This window comes from Cyprinodon variegatus, unplaced genomic scaffold (assembly GCF_000732505.1).
Source record: "Cyprinodon variegatus isolate N-32 unplaced genomic scaffold, C_variegatus-1.0 Scaffold326, whole genome shotgun sequence".
Taxonomy (NCBI): domain Eukaryota; kingdom Metazoa; phylum Chordata; class Actinopteri; order Cyprinodontiformes; family Cyprinodontidae; genus Cyprinodon; species Cyprinodon variegatus.
In genome coordinates, this window is record NW_015150779.1 from 16,269 (window position 1) to 37,032 (window position 20,764).

The window sequence follows — 20,764 nt, forward strand, 5'->3', positions numbered from 1 at the left end:
AAATCTTCTTTGCTTTGTGGTATCTAAGTAAATAATGGTTTTATCTTTTGTATTTCACACTTCATTTGAAAAAAAAAAAAGAATCCAGCTTTGGGAATATTACTGTATATAAATACATCAAAATACAATGTGAGCTCATTCAGTCCCCCTCTGCAGGAATAGGTATCACTGAGTGGCTCTATTCCCTAATATTTTGCTCTTTAAAGCTTTACAGTAGGTCTTTTACAGTAAATTGAAACATCTCTCTCTCAAGAGTTATGTGATGATTGAATTTTCTCAGCTCACTGCTCATATTAAATACTGAAAAATCTCCCCTCTCAACAGACAAAGCTACGATGGTCTGGAGAAAAAGCTAAAAGAAGTCTTCAGTGAACGAAGCAGCATCTTGCATCAGCTCTCAAAGACATCAAAGGAACTGGACAGCATAAAAGGCAACCTTCAGGTGAGAGCTATACTTCTCTATATAATTTAGCTCCATAATCAGCATATTTTAGCAAAGGTTTTTGCACAGTTGGTTGTTTATAAGAACTCTCTGTTGGCTTTTACATCATTAAAAAAACTGATTCATAATTTATATGCATCTAGAGAGGATTTTCACCTAACATGTAAGGTGCCACAGAAATGGTCTTGGTAAATTATGTATACATGTGAGTGTAAACAAGAGAAAATAAATGAAAAATTATTTTGATCAACTGAGTGTTTTTTGCTGTTTTCATATTGAACAGTGCAAAAATATTTAGCTTAAGAGACATTTTTAAGTGTGGTTTAAAGCAGCAATCAGTGATTCTGTCATAATTTTAGTTTTTCTTAGATAGTGAAAGTACTTTATGATCTATGGTGTTTGGTCTTAGTTTTTTTTTTTTACATCAGTTCTGCATAGTGTACAATTCACTGCTTGTATCAGATGGGCTATCCTTGAGTCCAGCATTCAGCTTTACAAGCTTCTGTTATATCTCTTGATTTTGGCTGCTTATTAAGATGTCTTGTGGTGCTGCTTTCTTCACTACAGATTGCCTTGTCAGCATCCTCTAGCTCCTCATGAATTATTAACCTGTATCAAATTTCCCAATCACTTCTTTTAGTTACTATGTTCCTTGGCTTTCCTGTCTGTCAGGAGAATTTAACATTTCATTGCCTGTATTTAGGATGTTCTCTGAAACAAAGTTTTTTTTTCTAAATCGCCTGTCAGAGCTGTCGCCCATTTTTAAATAAAAAAAAGAAAGGCATACAATTAATATCATCAGACAAGTTGGTTGAAAGTTTGTATTAATTCTGAAGTAATAAGAATATCCATCAATCAATGCATACATGTACTGTATACATTGTCTACATCTCCTTGTTCTTGCGGGGGTTGTTGTGTTCTTTGCCAATGTTAAACCCAAACTAAATAAAAAAACAAAAACAAACAGAGATTTAAAAAAAAAAGATTACATTTTTGTTTTTTTTTGTTTTTTAATCTTTAAATCTTTTATTTGTTTTATAAACAACACTCAGTGGAGAATCTTGGAGTCTAAGATATGCAAACGCGTTAACTTTTTCTTGTTAACATAGTATCTTGTGGGTGTATGATACACAGAAACATGGCTCAATAGCTTTTTTTTGTAAGGTCACAGTTTAGTATATTTGTAAAATAGCATCTTTATATATAATACTGTTTTCTAACCGCAACTATTATGAAAATAATGAAAACTGAGTATAGAAGTGAATTATGATTTGATTTAAATCAATAGGCAACACAAAAATACATATTTATTTGATATATATTAGGGTAAAATAAGTATTGATTATGTGGAATGTAAGTTATTTGTTTATAACTGTAAAAAACCTTCTAAAATACAGACAGCCTCCTCTCTACACGGGTCCCTTGGATTGGATGTTAGTTTCTATTAAGACTTTCAGGACTTTTTAAATGGTTGAATGTTAGCAGCAGCACTTTACACCACATGTCTCCAGATTTAGCTTAAGGGGTTTCCATGTGAGTAATTATAGTAACTTTTGTTTAGTACAACTACACTTGAAAGTTAATATATAACATGTGCCTTTGCAAAAAAAAAAAAAAAAAATGCCTTATGCTTCTCACTTTCTGACACTGTATTAAATCATTTCCCCTTGCCAAAACTATTTTAAATTCCAGGTTGTCTATTTAATAAATAATTAAAGAAAGTTTTAGATATTTATTAAACTTTCTACAAATTCTGCAACTTCTACTTCCTTTGTATTAAAGTAGTTCCCTTAAAGAGTATGCCTCGGCTTAACGATTTAAGGTATTCACAATGGCCTCATCACAGCTTGCAGGACTCAAAGCCCAATCGCCCGATTGAAAAATAAAATGATGTTAATAAATCAGGTGTAGGCTGCCTTGTTAGCATTCAGCTTTTCAGATCTGCCAATATTTATTTATATTATCTGAGCTTAAGATGATAGCTTTGTGATGGCAATTTAAAACCTTAAAAAAAATAATTTAGCAGTGTGGTCAAGAAAATATGTGAATTGGAATATCCATTTGTGTCAAAGCTTTTCCATTCTGATAATTGTAAGGTTCTGCATCAATACTTCTTCATAATGTTCAGATGATACAAATTATGATATTGGCACCCTTGCACCTCATGATTAGAATAGCATTTGATTAACTAAAACGATACTTTCAGGCACTTGAAAATTGCTGATTAGGTTAGAAATTCCCCGTATGACACGCTGGATGCAAAGCAAATTCCTTAGAAGCACCTTCTTTGTTTTAACCAAAACATTGTGAAGAAGCTTAATAAGTCATAACATAATGTTTGTTTGTTTTTTGTTTTTTTTGTTTTTTTTTTTAAAGTTGTTCAAAAGCATTGTACTTGTAGTACATGCACATTTTTGGATTTTTGGCAGAGAAAAATGAGATATCTCAAATGTTCTCTCCAGTAACCTGTCCAGCCGTCCTATCAAAGACAGCTGGTTAAAGACAACAGCTGGACGAAGGGATAGCCAGATGTTGTTATTTAGAATTTAGAGTTGTATTATTTTAGAATTAAACGAACAGAAACACTATAGGTTTAGTCTTTTAAATGCCAGGCTGCGAAGAACCGGAATTCATGTATGCAAATATTTAGTTATATTCATATGTACTACATCTCTTCTTTAAAGTTGAATAATACTATTTAATCCTTTTCTTCGTACAGGCAGTCATTTCTCACAAAAAATAAGCTGAATAAATACTGTAGACTGAAAAAAAGGTTGTACAACAAACTTTATGGAGGGAAATAAAGACCTTGGAAGCATAACATTGCCAATTATTTATATTTCAACAGGTTTTGAATTGTTTCTATCACAACAGCCTCAAGCAAGAAGATTGCGCAATAAATCCTCTTAACTATTTAACCATATCTTAATCAAAAGAAGGATATGAAAACTAATTTATGCATTCAGATTGTTTTCAATCTTATTTTTAATCATTTTTTTAGTCACATTAGTCAGCAATGTTTGTGTAAAGATGAATCCCACCTTTATATGCAGGTCTTGGCTGCCATCCTGTTTCTTTGTCTGCATTTCAGCCTTCAGAACAATCCCTCTTTTTTCACATTGTTAGTGTTTTTAAATTTTCAGGCAGAATTAGCATCAATTGAAGAGTAATCATAAATTTCTCTTGAAACTATATTTAATATTTTAAACTCCACTGTGATCCTTCATATGTCAGAATGATTAGAAAAGCTCAGGTTATCTGGCCACCATCTTTCCTTGGGACAGACTTTGATGTGTGTTCACTTGCAGCAGGCAGAGTTGGCATCCATCTTTGCCCTGGGCCCAGCTCCAGCATGTTGTGCAGGGCAGAGGTTGGGTTAGATTTAAATTAGGGGGCTGTGGAACAAATCTATTCTTCAGGGCTAAGGAGACATCTCAATCAACATCATTAACTTTTAAAAGAAAATAATCGTCAGCGAAATAAAGCAGCACTATGTGCTTTCAGAAGATGATGGAGCAAGTGCTTATCTTTATAACAAGTTGCCCTGCGGGTCCAGGTCAGCAACCCCAATAATTAAGCTACGTGTGACGAGGGAGATTTGTGCTTGGCAATATTCGCCAGTGATGCGGCAAAGAAGTTAAGTGTGTTCAAAGCTGCAATTATGGGATTTTTCAGTACTAAAAAGTGGGAATTTGTGCCATTAACCCATTATAAATTGAAAGAGCTCTAATAAGTTTGGACATCAGACTGCATGTAGGGAATTTATAAAAAAAAAAACATACCAATTAAAGGTTATTTAGAATGTACTTCTCATCCATCTTAAATATGTTGTGTATTCAAAAAGATTTTATTCAATAATCTAGTACTCCATCAAATGGGATTAAATTGATACATATTTTTAAAAATCATTCGCAATAACTGGCCTCACATGAAGAGGTTGTGGAATCATGACTAACACCTCAAAACAGCAGCTGAAAAAAACCTATGCACAGCTATTGCATTAAGGGACTGTGGGAACCGTAAATGTATCTGTAAAGATTCTCCGTCATCCAGGTCATGGTCAAGCTTGAAAAAGTCCTATCTAGGCAACTGGATGAAAGTTTTCTAGAAGACGTTCTGGCTCTCATCCAAGAGTCTTCTTCAGTTCTAACTGATGGTGGGGAGTACAGATATTAATATACTATAGGTTTAACAAAGAATTACGGGGGACAAAAGGTGGCTCTGATTCCTCCCACTGGATTTGCCAAGGAGGTCACATGGGGGGTGTTAATGTTCGCTAGAGTGTTCTGATGGGTCGTTAACTCCCTCGCCAGAGTAGTTTTGATCATATGCCTCAATGAAGTGTGAGTCAGGTGGGAGTGGGTGGAAGGTGAATCTTCTGGGTAATGTTCCTTAAAGTGCTTTGTAGGTGGGGGAAAGGTTTTGTCTAAGACCACCTCCTCTATTGAGAGTTTGTTTTCTAGGTTAACAAAGATGGCTTCCTTAACCCTTCACTCAAACCATCTTTCTTCCTTGGCCAGAATATGGACTTAGTCGTCTTCAAACAAATGTCCTTAATCCTTCATGTGTAGTGAACAGCTGAGTCCTGTCTTGAATAGTTGGCCCTCCTGTGTTGAGCCATGCGCCTGTGTAGCGGTTGCTTGGTCTCTCCAATGTATGGGTCTGTGCACACTTCACTACACTGAATGCTGTAAACCACGTTGTCGACCTGAGTGTTGTTTTTTCTGGGTGTCTTGTCTTTGGGGTGAACCAATGTGTGTCTTGTTACACCTACAGTATATGAATCTCAGTGCTCCCCATCACTAGTTAAAAGTGAAGAAGCCTCTTGGATGAGAGGTGACACATCTACTGTAGAAAAGTTCATGTCCAGTTTCCTAGACTGAACTTTTTCAAGCTTGACCTTGAAATGTATTTCAAACATCACCATTACTCTATGTGTATTGCACAGCAATGCCTGTGTATATGTCAGCATTGCACATCAGAGCAAATAATGAGGTGTCTTTGTTTGAACCCCACTATTGTCTCAATATAAAAGAAATACTGAAAACAATGCAAATAATTTTTTAAAATATAAATTATTAGTTTATTTTTTTTTACATTTGCACCGATTCTTCCAGAATTAGTAAAATGACACATGCCTACTTGTTTTTTTTTTCCTTAGACTTTTTCAATTTCACAGAAATAAGTATTATAGATTCTCATCGAACCAAAAACACTCTACTGTGTTAAGATTTAATCAACCAGTAGTGTGGATTTCTATATATGCTAAGTAAACTAATCTACAATAACATGTGTGACAACAGAACAAATGTCTTCTTTTGATTTTATCTCGATGTGGACCTTGGGTCTGTAAATAAAGATTGCCAATTGTATCCCTTTTCAGTTTCATAGTATTAAACAATTATTTAAGGTAGAAAACATTTTGTGCTACTGAGGAGTTACATTGAAAATATTTTCAGCTGTCTCGTACCCAGTTCGGCATTTTCTGGAGTCTAAGGAGGTGAACACATTTCCTGCCTTATAAAGGATGCTACCATAACAGCCAACCTGTCAAAGTAAAGATACTACAGAAAAGCTTTAATGGGATTATTTTATAAACAAATATGCTGCTGATGGCAGCAAATCTGTTAAATCCACCAAAATTTGCAGCTCTTCTTGTATCAGACAAATCTTACTTTTGCCGGCTGTCCTAAGGCTAAATCAAAACCTTTACATATTTGTGATTTTTTTTTCACTCTTCTCTAAATAAATCTCGCAGTTTGTGAATATATTTCACCAGATAAAAAAGGCCAGTTTCACTAGGAGGAATGGACTCTGTATGTGGTCCACTAAAGTGTTCCAGAACGACTTATAAATCTAAGATGTAACTAAGTACATTTATTCAAGATCTACTTGGCCTTGCTTTAAAAAAAATGAAAACAGATGGCAGCAGCAGGAGACAGAGACAAAAAAGTTGCTTTTCAAGTTGGATGGTTTCCAGCTGTCCTCAGTCTGCACATTCAAATTGGGACCCGCCTTTGAGGGTCGTGTTTGTGTATGAGCTCAGTCAGGCTGTGATTCATGGACGTTGGAGGTCAGTTCAATGACAGTGATGTTGTTAAGGTAGGTGTGTTTTTGTACTGGCATGCTAAGCATATGACTCAAAATATTTAGAAAACAGTGATATAGGTGATGTTGTATTGTTATTGACATCAGTTTCCCTACTTTTATAAATATTTTTTTGTCTATATCCTCAGTTTGATGGTATTTGACATGGGTTTATCGGTCTTCTTCTTAGTGGGTGTAAACAAGACAGTCATTTAGTATTGACTGGTGTTAATTAGCACAGACTTTCAAGCATATTTTAAGAACAAACTCTCCCTTTGATTCCAGACCACCCCCCCAAACGTCTGTGCGTCTCTTTTTCACTCACATCTAATAAAAGATCTCAAAGGGCTTTTGGGGCAATCAAATATATCAGTAATTCCTAATTACCCATCAGGAATCTGGTTAGACATCAGCAGAAACCAATCTGTGCATCTGTGTGTGCCCTCATTAGGACATTCATCCGCAGTTTGTTAAAAGAAACACAATCTGGAAAAAAAGGACATTGGTAGGATTTCACATCTGCTCTCCATTATTATAATACTTTCCTCAATGATTGTACAATTTTAGATATATAAAGAAAAGGCTTGCACCACACTGAATTTGAGTCCAACTTTACTTAAGGCTAAAATCCTGGCAGTTTATTATCAAACCTGTTCTAATAACAGCACGTTTAACACTGCTGTGTTTTTCTTGTTTGATGTTTTGCATTGTCGAGAAATATGAAAAACTGCATTTTCTGGGGGAAAAAAAATGCCTTTTGTTCTCTTTCAGACCCTGAAAAATGATGAGTCAGTGGCCAAGAAGGACGTGCAAAGGATTCTGGAGCTCAGCCACAAACAGAGGTAAAATGGGGCATCATGCAGAATTTAAAAATTATATCTTTATGTTGAGCATTGTCCTGTAATAATCAACAATGTTTTCTGTGACGACAAGCAAATTCATGCCAATATCTAGCAGCAACATAATATTACCAAAGATTGTGAAAGGTATTTTGAAATTGGTATTTCTAGAGTTAAATCATATGAGGACTTTAAGGAATGAGACCATAACAGTCTGGATATATCTTGATAGATTATTAGTGGACAATTTGACTCTTTTGGATCCTTTTAAATCTTTGTTTTGTGACAATTTTGTCCAAGCATTTTATTAATTCTGAGAATTAAGTTTTAGTGTACTGCTTATAGAGAGCTGTTCTAGAGAAATAAAGACTTGATGCAGTGACAAAAACACAGTATCAATGATCAAACAATGTAAATATACAAACACAAAAAATATATATAACATAAAAATGGATTAAACAGTTTAGATGGATGAAAAAAGTAAAAGATAATTAAACACATTCTATCTGAACACACCAAGTTTTAACTCTGATTTTTAATGCTTAGATTAATTTTGAATTATTTGCATGATCACATATAATTTGATTTAAACATCGAGGTCTAACATTTTTTTCCATCAGTTTAAGTTTTAATCACTGTTGAAGCCAGTCTTATTAAGTAGGTGTTATTAGGACCCCTAATTAAAATCATTAACCAAAGTAACCTACTGTCAACTATTTATTAGAGTAACCGTAATCACCAGATGTTTTGATTTTTTCACATACTGTATAATAGAGGTGTAACACAAAATAACACAAAAATCTGAAAGTATACAATGTTGAACAGGAACTTTGATGAAAACAAAGGTTACCTTCATTGTTATTTAGGTGCTGTTTGGTTTCTATTGAGTCAAATTATTTTATTTTAAGATTTTGCATGTAACTTTGTACAAGTAATTAATCCATCCAGTTCAAGGGAAATAATGTAATAAAATGATATCAATATTACAATAAATTTACAGACTCAATTTTATTTATGATTACGGCATGTGGTATAAGAACCTAGAGATATGAAACCTTGATTATATGTGTGTCTTTCAGTTTCAATAATGTACAAGAATCTAAATCTGAAAAGTGTATTTTAGCTCTTGTCTGTTGTTCTTAAGGTAAAGAGGCAGGCTAGCACAGCGTAAGTTTATCATAAAATTAACTGCTATACTTGAAGATAATTCCACCTTTATATACTGTATTGCAAACATTAGGAAAAATGTGGGGGTCTGATTTATGGTGCATGTAATGAGTCTGCTCATGATTAGGAATTGTTTGTGGCATCACATGCTCTATGAAATGTAAACCATGCAGAAGTCCAGCTTTATATAGTTCTTGCTGGCGGATCAATAGTCCATCACAAGTCCATGGCTGCTCTCACATGTTATCAAACTAAAACTGTAAAGCAGCAGTTTAGGTCAGTGTTGCTTACCCAGCACTTTGTGAGGCATAGTTTTTTTGCAGGGTGTTATTAATCCACCTTTGGAATTCATTGGCTGTCAGGAGCAATTACTTGCTGACTCCATTTTGGAAGATGCAGACAGGTGATTCATTGCAAGTCATTTATTTTTGACATCCCTTAACAGAGATTTGATTGCTTTCTGAAAATAATTGTATCCCAAACTGTGACAGAACAGCAATGTTTCTAAATGAAAAGAAATACATAGTTAGAACATTGCATTTCAAAGTTTACAATACCGGTATAAATAATTTACTGAGCTATGGTATAACCTGTTTCAAAATGTGCTATTTGCTCATCACAGCAGCTTGTAAGATTTTTTTAATATATTTAATATATAAGATAATACCAGTGATACACACAATTAATTTCACTTTGGCTTAGGGTGTAACACTCTTTGCTCTCATAAATATAAATAATTAGAAAACATTTGGAATTTCTTTGATTTTCAAGCATCTATTCCAAAACATGGGACCTACCTCACTAGCAGTTATAGAAATTATGTATAATTTATTTTGATTTGATAACATTGCACATGAAAATGAAATATTACGGAAGCAGCCAAAGTTTTATAATGTCTATACACATTAATGTTAAAATCATTGTAAATGTAGTGTACAGCGAGGTGAATAGTATGTGGTATTTAAAAAAAACACAACATTAAAATAATAAAAAATAAAGAAGATTTCAGAAATGTCTTAATTTATATGGTATCCACCATTTTTTTTTCTTGAGTGAAAATTACCACGGCATATGTTAACTTCGGTGGTTTTCATGTTTAAGTATCAAAGATGCTCAGGAGCCATGTCAAGAGTCAAAAGTGTGTAAAGATCTGATACCTGTGCTGCTCCTGTGTTCAGTGGCAGAGTGCCTTTGCTAGGATTTATTTTCTGTGATAAGGCGGTAAAAAGTAGTTGTAATATATTTTAAAAGAGAGAAAGAGAGAGAGAGAGCTGCTTGTAAAGCACGTTATGTGCCTCAGATGCTCACAGTTGTGTCCAAGGGCCGCTATCTTTCATGTTTGCATTTCAAAAACAACAACGGCGGATTCCAAAGCTAAACTGAGCCAAAAGGAAAAAGTAACTAGCAGCTTCCTAGAAATTTAGTGGAGTAGAAAGTATAATATTTGCCTTTGAAATGGAGTGATAATTATAAGTTGCCCCCCAAAATATTACTCAGGTTAAGTACAGGTACTTAAGTACAGTAATCAACAAAATGTACTTTGCTACTTTCCTCCACTGGCACCTGTTGACAGGTATGGTGGTTCGCTGTTCATGAGCAAGGTACTGTGCTTTAATTTTTCCAGGACAGTTCAACATTTAAGGGTTATTCTTATAAACAAAAAAATCAAATGCAATGTTAAATTTTATTACATTATAATTTAGTACATTTATGTTTATTATTACTTTTTCAGTTATTTTTTTATCACTAATGTGAATTTATCTTTTTTGTAAAGGGAGGGTATGCTTTTTTTTAAAGTTTTTTTTTTCCCTCAGTAAAGAGTCCAGAAATTCTTTTTACTTTCTTTCTCCTCTAGCCATTCACAACTTTGTGCTACTGTGTTACATAAAAAACAAGACCAAAGTATGCTATTTTGTTGTTGTACCATGAAAAGAAATGCAAAAATGTTGAAAACGTTGGCATAATTTTGTAAGTACTACTTTTGAAACTGTTAGAGTGCCTACAAAAATAAAATCGTTTTGATGTTTACAGGTTTCAAAAGCAATTTGCTGCCTCTGTTTGGTACATAGGGACATTTACCTAAAAATGTCCCTATGTTACTTATTTGCATTTTAGTTTCTAGTTTTCATTTCAGTGTAATGTAAAATCTAGACCCCACCACCACTATCACCACTCAGGTTAATGCATGTAAACAATATTGTAAAGATAAACAATCTTAAAGTATTTTTGATTAATTTAACTTAAAATATATGTTTTTGTCTCTGAGAAGATAAAATCAAGTACATATATAGCACAAGTATATAGTAAAGAGATTTTTTTTCCACCCAAAATCAGTTTCCTCTTAAAGAATTGTGCTTAAGAGAACCATTCAGACATAGTGTAGTAAAGGGCCCTGTGAGTGTGAGGAAGATGTGCTAACAGGGTGTTTCTCACTTTCCTGCCACTTGACAGAGAGGAGATGAAGTCCCTCCAGGCAGCCCTGCAGAAGCAGCTGGATGAAGCAAATGAGAGAGCTGAAAAGCAGCAGGCCACGGTAAGACAGAAATGACCTCACCATCAGCGTTCGTTCTCCTCTAACCAGCCCTGTCACCTGTCACACAGTCCCCCTCAGTGATCGACGCTCATTACATAGCAGCTGGCTCTCCCTGCCTTCTCACAACTTTAAACTGAAACTTTAATACGACAGAAAAAAAAAAGGACCGGCCTGACATCTTATGTTTGCTTCAAGTCTAGGGTCCAAAACAGATGTATTCATAATTATTCGAAATAATAAAAAGAGGAAGAGATGGTACAGTAAACACTTTCTATAATTTACTAAATTGAATAAATGAAATAATGCATTTATTACTACAGATAATTGTTTTGTTATTAGCCTCCAGAGCTAAGCCTTCTATTCCTGTCAGGTTGCTGCTGTTTTTATGACATCATCAGGTTATCACACCATCTTGGAATACTGAACAATGTTCAAGACCTTCTATGGCCAAAAATGATTTCTCTCTTCCTCATCTCACCCCTTCATAATTTTGTTAAAGGGTTTATAACAACAGCATTATAAGAGAGTAACACTGTTGAAAGCTAAAAAAGTGTTGAAACCTGCTGATGCTATTAGATGTGTAAACAATGCTTTGTTAATATTCAGTGGAAACTTCTACACATAAATTAAGTTGCTAAATAATGTTGATTAATTTAATTTCAAATGGTTTAAGCTAGAACTACTAATCTTGGTTTCATCAAATATATCATAACATTAAAATCTGGTGATAATACATCTTCAGCAATATTAGAAATACTAGAATCTAGCTTTTTTAACAGACAAACCTGTTTTGGTTTGTGGCCCTTATCAGGTTCATTAGGCTACAGGACGACTGCCGGGATGACTATTATGAAGGCCACTACCGAGGTGTATCGGTCTGTCAATAAAGATGGTTGGACGTACTTAAATTATTGAAGTTGTCACCTCAGCTGATCTTTTATTATCTCCTAGTCTGTTAAAACTAGCAGTTGTGTGGTAAAATTGTTGAGAATTAATGATAAATGTTTTTAATTAAGAGTAATTTCAGTTAAACGTGCCTTACTGGAGACAGCCATGTTTTTTCAAAGAACACTACTGCCACCTACTGGTTTTTGACGTCACGGTGCGGTATCGGCTGTTGATCAAGTCCCAATGCTGTATCTGGTGTTTGTCACAACGTGCTATTATCCAATTTATCTTGAAAACATTCTACTTCGAAATGTTGGCTGTTGGCTACATATTACTTATTTGTTCTCTGGCCAGAAGTTCAATGGCAATCAAACTACGTATCCGTAGTTCATGGAGGATCATGAATTAAAAATGTGAAATAACATTTTTTTTCAATTTTACACGTTGTATTACAAGATCCAACTGCCATGCACTTGGGCATTATCAGTTTAACTGTAGCTCTTGCGTATTTCAATGGTGAAGTCCTCTCGAAATCTTTTAATAATTGTTGTTGATTGCAGGTGTGAGTAGTAGTTTCCGTTGATTCTCCTTCTAAAGCGGGGAGAATGGCGCTAGGCTTACCGCACTGTGATGTCACTGCCGGAGGATGTTAGGAGTGAGGGGTTACTATATTTTTGGCAAAAATGTCCGGCCCTAGACTCAGTGATCGCAACGAAAAGTATAATTTTTATTTTTTTACTGATTAAGGCTAAATTAATTAAACACAAAATGTATTACTTTAGGTATAAATAATGATCCATTGATTATTCGAAGCAGACTAATTGCCTTTTTAATTCCCCTTAGTATCACCTTGTGAAATATAAGATTTTTACCAACTGTTAGTCCCTGATTTAAGCTGCCTGAATAACTACAGTATGAATGGTTAGGTTCACTGTAGAATGGCTGATTGGAAGAGTGGAGAATGTATTTTTTTTCTAAATCTGCTTAAAATGCATCCATTAACTTTGCCAGATCAGTGCCAATCCTTTTTGTCTGTCACTTTTTTCTTTTGTTTCATCTTATTTTGATCATTTTTGATAGCTGGCCAAACCAAGTAATGAGACAAAATCTAAGAATAAATGATATCACTGAACTTTTTAGACAGATACTATAGATGTTTCCAACTAATACTGTATCTTTTAATGACTTTTCTTTTCGGGGATTTATTCAGATTGGATTATAATATGTTCTATTTAACTTTTTTCTTGAGCCTGTGGGGTTGGGTATAATCAGCTTTGAATGTAGAGGTTAAAACTGTGCTCAGCTATTCTGCCTTACGATTGTTCATTCATCACTTAATAAGAAGGGTATTGCTTTCCTGGTTGGTTTGAATAGCCCTTTAATTTAATGAAATAGATTAGCATTATATAATTATTTATATTATCTTTGTCTTATTGAAATTTGCTTGGTGATCTGAAACAAGCAAATATGCGAAAAGCATAAGCAAATAAATCTGTTGGGGTACCATCAGTTTCTTTGTAGTTTAATCAGTTTTACAAACAATGGGTCACAATTGCAAAGCTCTGGGTTCAGTTTTACAGAAACGTAAAAATTCTTTAATAGAGAAAAGTTGTTTTCTTTTTTACTAGGTTATGACTTCTAAACATGTGAGAGTGACCTCTACATTTTTTGAGTGAAATTAATATTTTCTGTATAAATGAAATACTGTATTTCCATGTTCATTCTCATTTGTTTAAACATAATTTCTACGAGTTGACTGAAGCATTGACTCACAACATGCTAATGATTTGGGACAAAAGAGAACCCTAATTAGGTGGTTTTGGGACTGAATAACTGTAAGTTTCAGCTTGTTCTTGTTTTTGTAAAGATATTTGGGGGTATTGGCATTCTTACAATAGACAGTCTTCCTTGCCTCATGTTGTCTTGAGAAAATACATGAACACTTTTTTTAGTAAAAGTAAACCTATTGATTTTCCTAATGATAAAGACCTGAGAATTTACTATCCTGGTCATGTATTAGCCCTTTAAACAATGCTTGAAAAAAGCCCCTTTAACCTTTTACCAGGTTATTTCTGACATGACACTATATCTTCCATCCACCCATCCAACATGTCTGTTCTTGTTACCTCTAGGTTGTTTCCTCTCTCATTTATCATGTGAAAGTTTGAAATCGTATCTCACAAAATGTGGCCAAACAGATGGGAAGGGATATCAAGTCTTCATTGCTGTCACTGCTGAAACATTATCTCTTCTGCTGATACATTTGTGGTATACTTCAGACATTTTTTTTATAAACAGAATGTTTAGATTAATGTCTTAAATGATTGTAACTTTCCATTTAGAAGCAGCTGGTATGGTTGTCAACAAGCGATGAAGACTTTTTGTGTTTTACAATTTTGTTTTCCCATTAACTGGTCAGGTTTTGCTGCATTGGGCTTTGTTATTAGCATAACTATTAATTATTTATTTTTAAGTTATTATGCAAATTATTTCCAGTTCAAATGAACTACTCACTTAGATGAGAGTTGAGCCCTCACAGTAAGTTTTTAATGATTATTCAATAATCATGTAACCAGTAGTTACAAAGATTAGAATAAATAAAAACACCTGTTTAGGATAAAATAGACAGCCAGCCATTTAGTTCAACTAAATGGTTAATTCTCTATTTCTACCTTACTTAACCTCTGTACTTATTCTTATGCAAACACCCATAACACCCATAAAAAATACACCATCATCCTGCTGGTGTATTTTTTGTGTTTTACACTAGTTAATAAAACTCTTTCTGTGATTTTTACAAAAACAACTTTGAATGACTGGAGGTCCACTGCTGTGCATGTACACAGAGAATAAAAGAGTAAGTAACCTCCCAGCAAAGTTGTAAAAATAATAAAGATAAGTTCAAGATTGAGTGTCAAGTCTTATCCAAGAGGGATAAGACTTGAATGGTGGTGGAGCACTAAAGTGTTCAAATATTTAAATAAATAAGTAATTATGAAATAAACAGCTACTTGACATAATAATACACAAATATTAAATGTGACAATGAAATTATGAAATAGCTGAATGCAATTAAAATTAATAGCTCAGTATCATGAAATATCAGGGACTTGGCATAATAATAAAACAAATTATTTAATTTCAGTGTTTTGTCATGATTTTATTCAAAGATCTGACCCACATGCAGAAAACCAAACAGAGAGACCAGAGGAAGGTTTAACAGTTTTATTGAGAACTGGTAGAGATGGGTCCAGTGCTGCTCTGAACACTGGCGAACCAGGACTGAAAAGTGAAGGGGAAGTACCAGTGGTTAGTTCAGCCTCAGTGGGAAATTTGAGCTTCAATTTTCAAAAGGGAATAAAGGCAACAGGACTCACTTTTCCAGAAAAGGTGTCTTTCTCTGAATCCAGTCGGTGTGGGTTGTTCCTGTAATTGACTTGCTCGTTGGAGGGCGGACAGGGTTTACCCAGGTTGAGGTGTTTCTTAGAGTAACGGAGGAGCTGACTGCCACTTAGATTTCCAGTGGTACTTGAACGGTTTCTTGTGGAGATGAATCCCCTGCTCAGTGAGAAGCTCAAACAATCCTTTGGGGAAAAGTTGATCCAAACCTCCAGTTTGAATTCCCAGCTCAGTTTGAAGCTCAGACGATCCTTCCAGGGGGAGAAGGTCCAAAACATCTAGTTAGCAGGATAACTTCCTGCCGAGAAGCAAAGACAAAAACAACAAGGTTAAGGCTCAGTTTGACTCAGCAAAACTCAGCTTGGCTAGAGTACTCAAAACTCCTCTGGTAATGAGGCAACCATCCGCAGGTGTGTGAGAGGACCAACAAGAACCAGGCGCCACCTGGTGGTGGAGGGAAAACACACAAAAACACTACCCACACAAACTAGATTCCTAACATGTTTATCCCAATAATATAAATTACTGTTGAATAATGTTTGTTTAATTCTAGCAGTTTGTATTTTAACATGTAACGTGATGAAAAATCGATGGATGGATGTAAAATACCTTTTATTTTATAATGATTTTTTTGCGCTATCTCCCTTTGCGTCCTGGACCTGCAATCCCATTGGCTGACACCAAACAGCATCTAGTCTTCCTTCCAGTGCCTGGCTGCCTGCTTATTTAGCTAGTAACATCTAGTTTGGTGGAGTTTTATAAACAGAAAACCATCATTGGGTTACTCTTTCTATGAATGTGCTATTGTAGTTGCTTAAATTGCATATTTTAAATGGTTTGGATGATAATAACTCTTCATGATGCTAACACTGATAATGCTGTGGTAAACAAAAGCTGAAGTTCATTTCTGGCTGTTGCTTCTGATTCTTAAGTAAACTGCTAAAGAGCTATTCCTTATTTAATTTTTTTCCACTACTTTAATCATTTTTAATCTGCCCTAGTTTAAAGTGCTCTTGTTTAAACATTAGCTTATTACACTATTAGAAAGACAATAAAGCTGACATTCTAATAGTTGAATTTTGAATAATAAATCTTGAAATTAAACAAAATTGCCTCAAGAATACTTTGTGTTGTTGGGATAAATTATCTAATTAAATAATTCTTTTCATTATTATGAAATATATTTCATTATCATGAGTTGAGAATTTACTATGACTTATTTATTTGTCATTTCATTGCCACATTTCACAATTTCGTTGCCACATATACTATTTTTATATAATTCATTCCCTCGTGCCTTACAGACTTACAGCATGAACTGGAGTATTTCAAAGCTAGGTATTAAGTGGCCAGGATGAGAAACAGCTCCATGAAGTCCCATACCATGATTCTCAACCGTAAAAAGATGGCTCGTTCCCTTCAGGTTGGATGAGAGTTGCCCCCTCAAGTGGGTGAATTCCAGTAACTTGATGTCCTGTTTAAGATTGAGGAGAGAATGGAGCGAGAGACCAATAGACAGATCTGTGCGGCTGTTGCTATAATTACGATGCTACACCACTCAGTTGTGGTGTAAAGAGAGCTGAGTGAAAAGGAAAGTTCTTGCTAAACCTGTTGGTCTACATTCCTATCCACACCTATGGTCATGAAATCTGGATGTTGATCAAAAGAATGAGATCCCTGATACAACTGGCTGAAATAAGCTTCCTCTGCTCCTGACCCTGATCGCTAAGGGAGATGAGGGTGAGGAGCTTAGTCATCCGGGAGAGGCTCGGATTAGAGCTGCTTGTCCTCTACGCTGAGAGGAGCCAGCTAAGGTGGCTTAGACATCTTTGTCAGATGCCCCCTGGATGCCTCTCTTTAGAGATGTTACAGCCACATCCCACCAGGAGGAGGCCTATAGGACAACCCCGGACATGCAGCAGGGACTATAGCCTGGGAGCACCTCAGGCTTCCCCCAGCAGTGCGGGAGGAAGTGTCTGTGGAAAGGGAAATATGGGAATCTCTGCTGAGATTGCTGCCTCTGTGACCCAGGCCTGGAAATAGGTGAAGATGACAAGTATGAGAGTATGAGTTGAAGTATCTATTTATTCCACAGTGACTTAGTTATTTAATTTAAGTTCCCTCTGGGATGAACTGGTTTTCCCAACGGAAATAGTAAACATTCCTTCCTTTACACCGAACCAACCCATACTAACCTCCTTCTCCCCGTGTTTTATCTGATGTTTATCAAGGTAGATAATTGCATGTTTTTTATCTGAAAGAAGCTTTTTTTATTTCAACTGTTTATGGTAGAAGAGTTCTGAACTGAATGCTAATATTCATTGAGCCTGACTGAACAATCGGTGCTAGGTTTTTTTTTTTTTTCCCTGGTTTATTTTTGCTTTGCCTGAACACTTAATGTGCTATGGTTTGACTGACAAGCATTGCTAGCTTCGAGCTGCCTTGTCTTCAGCCATCTTAGGACAAAGTTTTACAATGTTTTTTTGTCCTGGCATGACCCCGCCTCATACACTGGCATCCTGATGTCACTTAAACTTTCCTTTGAGACTCTTTGAACAGACTCTTAGACCCCTTTTTATTAGTCTTTCATTTACATTGTGCTTATTTTCAGTAGTGTGTAGTGTTGATATAGTTATTACGTACAATAATAATATAATAGGGATTATTTGACAATTACGATACAGATGTTATCTGTGGTTGCCTGTGATTATTAATAAAGTGAACAATTTATCACTCAGAGCCAGATCCACCCCTTTTTGGTTATCATTAATATCCTTTGGTTGATAATGAATAACCACTAGTTTAGAAGTCCAAACTTTGGTAAAGGACTAAAGAACCTTGGTGAGTAAGCGATTTAATTTATAATTAATAAACTAATAATCATTTAATGGTTTTATCCTTGATTTGAATTACCTATTCTTTAACTATACCTTTCAGTTCTAGTTATTCCATATATTCATAATTTGCTATTAAAATTGAACAGCATAGGAAAAGTAAAAAAGTAAAAACTTACTTGTATCAATGCTACATACATGTTTCTGTTATGAAACAATGTATTCATTGTTGAAATATGCACATTTTTGTGTCTCACACTCAGTACATAACACACCAGCCTTTTTAAATAATAAAGTTGTTATTTTGAGTTGTTTTTGTTTTCCTGTAAAACTATAAGTGCAGGGCCAATTTCATTTTCTGTTACTATATTTCTAACCATTCCCTCTGGCCGTGGCAGTGACTGAAAGGCTCAGACATGAACCTCGATGTTATCCAGCACTGCTTGGGGATATGAGTCAACTGCCGAGACTTAGTTTACTGTTCCCTTGGGTGAAAACCTGGCATGAGGTCACTAGCCTTATGAATCTTTTCCTTTTTGTCCCTGGGACTATCTTGACGACCTCTCCCAAGGACACAAAACACTTGGGAAAACAAAAATACTTTTTAAGAGAGGGAAAACAGACAAACTCAACACCTCAACCTATCAGTCTGACACACACACACTAAATGTATTTGTTTGGTTGCCCATGGCAGGAATTTGCTATCTACCGATGGTGTTTAAACCTCAATTTGGCTGAAATAAGGATATACTTTGCACTCGGCAAACATGCTGAGCTATTGATAAAAGGATTACCAAAAACAAAGATATCATTCTGGTATAGTAATAATAAAAAGCCATTCAATAAGGGACTGTGCTCCAAATGGCAGTTCATGTATCAGTGTCTCCCATTTCTTTAAGGCAGCATTGAAAGCTGCAGTTGGGATTTTAAAAGTGCATTTTACAGGTCACTCCTGTTGCTCTTTGTCATGCTTTAGCTCTCCCTCTACTGCAGAGCCCATTGTAAACTAGCTATAAGAAAGGCTATAAGTGACAACTCATTAGAAACCAATGTATGCAACCCTTTTAAAAACGAGACCATAAAAAATTATTTTCTGAACTTTTTACTCTATGTTCTGTTGAGGCTGTGTGTTCTAGTCAAGCTTTTGTCAAGATGAATATATGCTTGCGCTCACAGAGTTGCTAAGAATTATATTCCCTTTTCATCTTTCTACCAGACTATTGATAGCTTTGTTTCATAACTTGGTCTTTTTTTCATCTGGTAATGGGCAGTGTTTTTTGTTTTTTTGTTTTGTTTTTTTGTGCTATTGAAATTTTGACCAAACTCTAAGGTTTGGTTCTATTAGGCTGTAAGTATGACGATTATTTTTTTCTTTATTTTAAAAAATAAATATTGACAAACAAAACTTAACACTGGAAAGGTTGTTCAATTGTCCTTAAATTGTTCTTCAATTGTCATGACAATTTGCATCAAGCTCCCTAGATGAGTATATTGCAAGCTGCTATTTATGCAAAAACTTGTCAAATTATCTCTTCTAATTCCAAACAACTTTTAGATGGCAAAAGCACTTGCAAAAGCTCGGCCATGAGTTGGTGGTACAAATCTCTATGCTGATTACTTATTGAGGTGAGGTGACTCAAGCGATTCTGATATCTCCACTCTTCAAGACTGAACCTTCTGCTAAACATATCAATACCCCCATAGTTTGGATGTGCTTCTTAGGAGAATTCTCACAACTGCATTGGCTCATGAAAAAAAGATGGTCGAATGGATAATGGGGAGAATTTGACCGTGCTATTTTGCAACTTCTCCCACTTAGAAACCATGTAGGAGCATGTCCACTGTGAGTGACATGATCTAAAAAAAAACAAATACAGAAATCACAATATTGGATTTTTTAACTATTTATTTGTTTGAAACAGCTGCAAATAAGTATTTGAAAACCTGTCTATCAGCTAGACTTCTGACCCTCAAAAACATGTTAGTCTGCTTTGAAAATGTCCACCTCCACTCCATTTATATTCCTAAATTAGATTAACCTCTTTGAGGTCGTTAGATGCATAAAGACACCTGTCCACCCCATAGAATGAATAAGAATCCAACTTCTAATATGGCCAATACCAAAGAGCTACAGGGAAATTGCCAAGCAGCTTGGTGAGAAAAGGTCCTCTGTTGGAGCAATCATTAGAAAATGGAGGAAGCTAAACATGACTGTCAATCTTACTCGTATAGGGGTCTCAGTGATTTTCAGAAAGGTGAGAAATTAGCCCAGAACTACACGGAAAGAACTGGTCAATGACCTGAGCTCAAACGGGACCACCGTTTTCAAGGTTACCATTGATAATACACTTAGACGTCACAGTTTGAAATCTTGCATGGAAAGGTTCACCTGCTTAAACCAGCACATGTCAAGACCCATCTTAAGAGTCATTGAAGAAAATCATGTGATCAGATCAGAACAAAACAGAACTTTTTGGTCATAATTCCACTAATGACCCAATGCACATGGCCAGGATAATCAAGCAATGGCTCTGTATGAAGCATAAGCCTGTAGTTTTCCCTGGGGGCACATAAC

The 20,764-nt window shown here is 35.2% G+C and overlaps 1 protein-coding gene across 1 annotated transcript in view; it reads left to right on the plus strand.

The window, feature by feature from the left end:
* Nucleotides 1–304: 304 nt before the first annotated feature.
* luzp2 (leucine zipper protein 2) overlaps nucleotides 305–20,764 on the plus strand; it is a gene marked incomplete at its 5' end in the record, with an annotated part of 107,486 nt that continues 87,026 nt past the window's right edge. Inside the window, 3 exons of the mRNA XM_015384875.1 lie at nucleotides 305–442; nucleotides 7,301–7,371; nucleotides 10,987–11,068. Of these exons, the coding sequence (XP_015240361.1) occupies nucleotides 305–442; nucleotides 7,301–7,371; nucleotides 10,987–11,068 (291 nt within the window). The remainder of the gene's footprint in view (nucleotides 443–7,300; nucleotides 7,372–10,986; nucleotides 11,069–20,764) is intronic.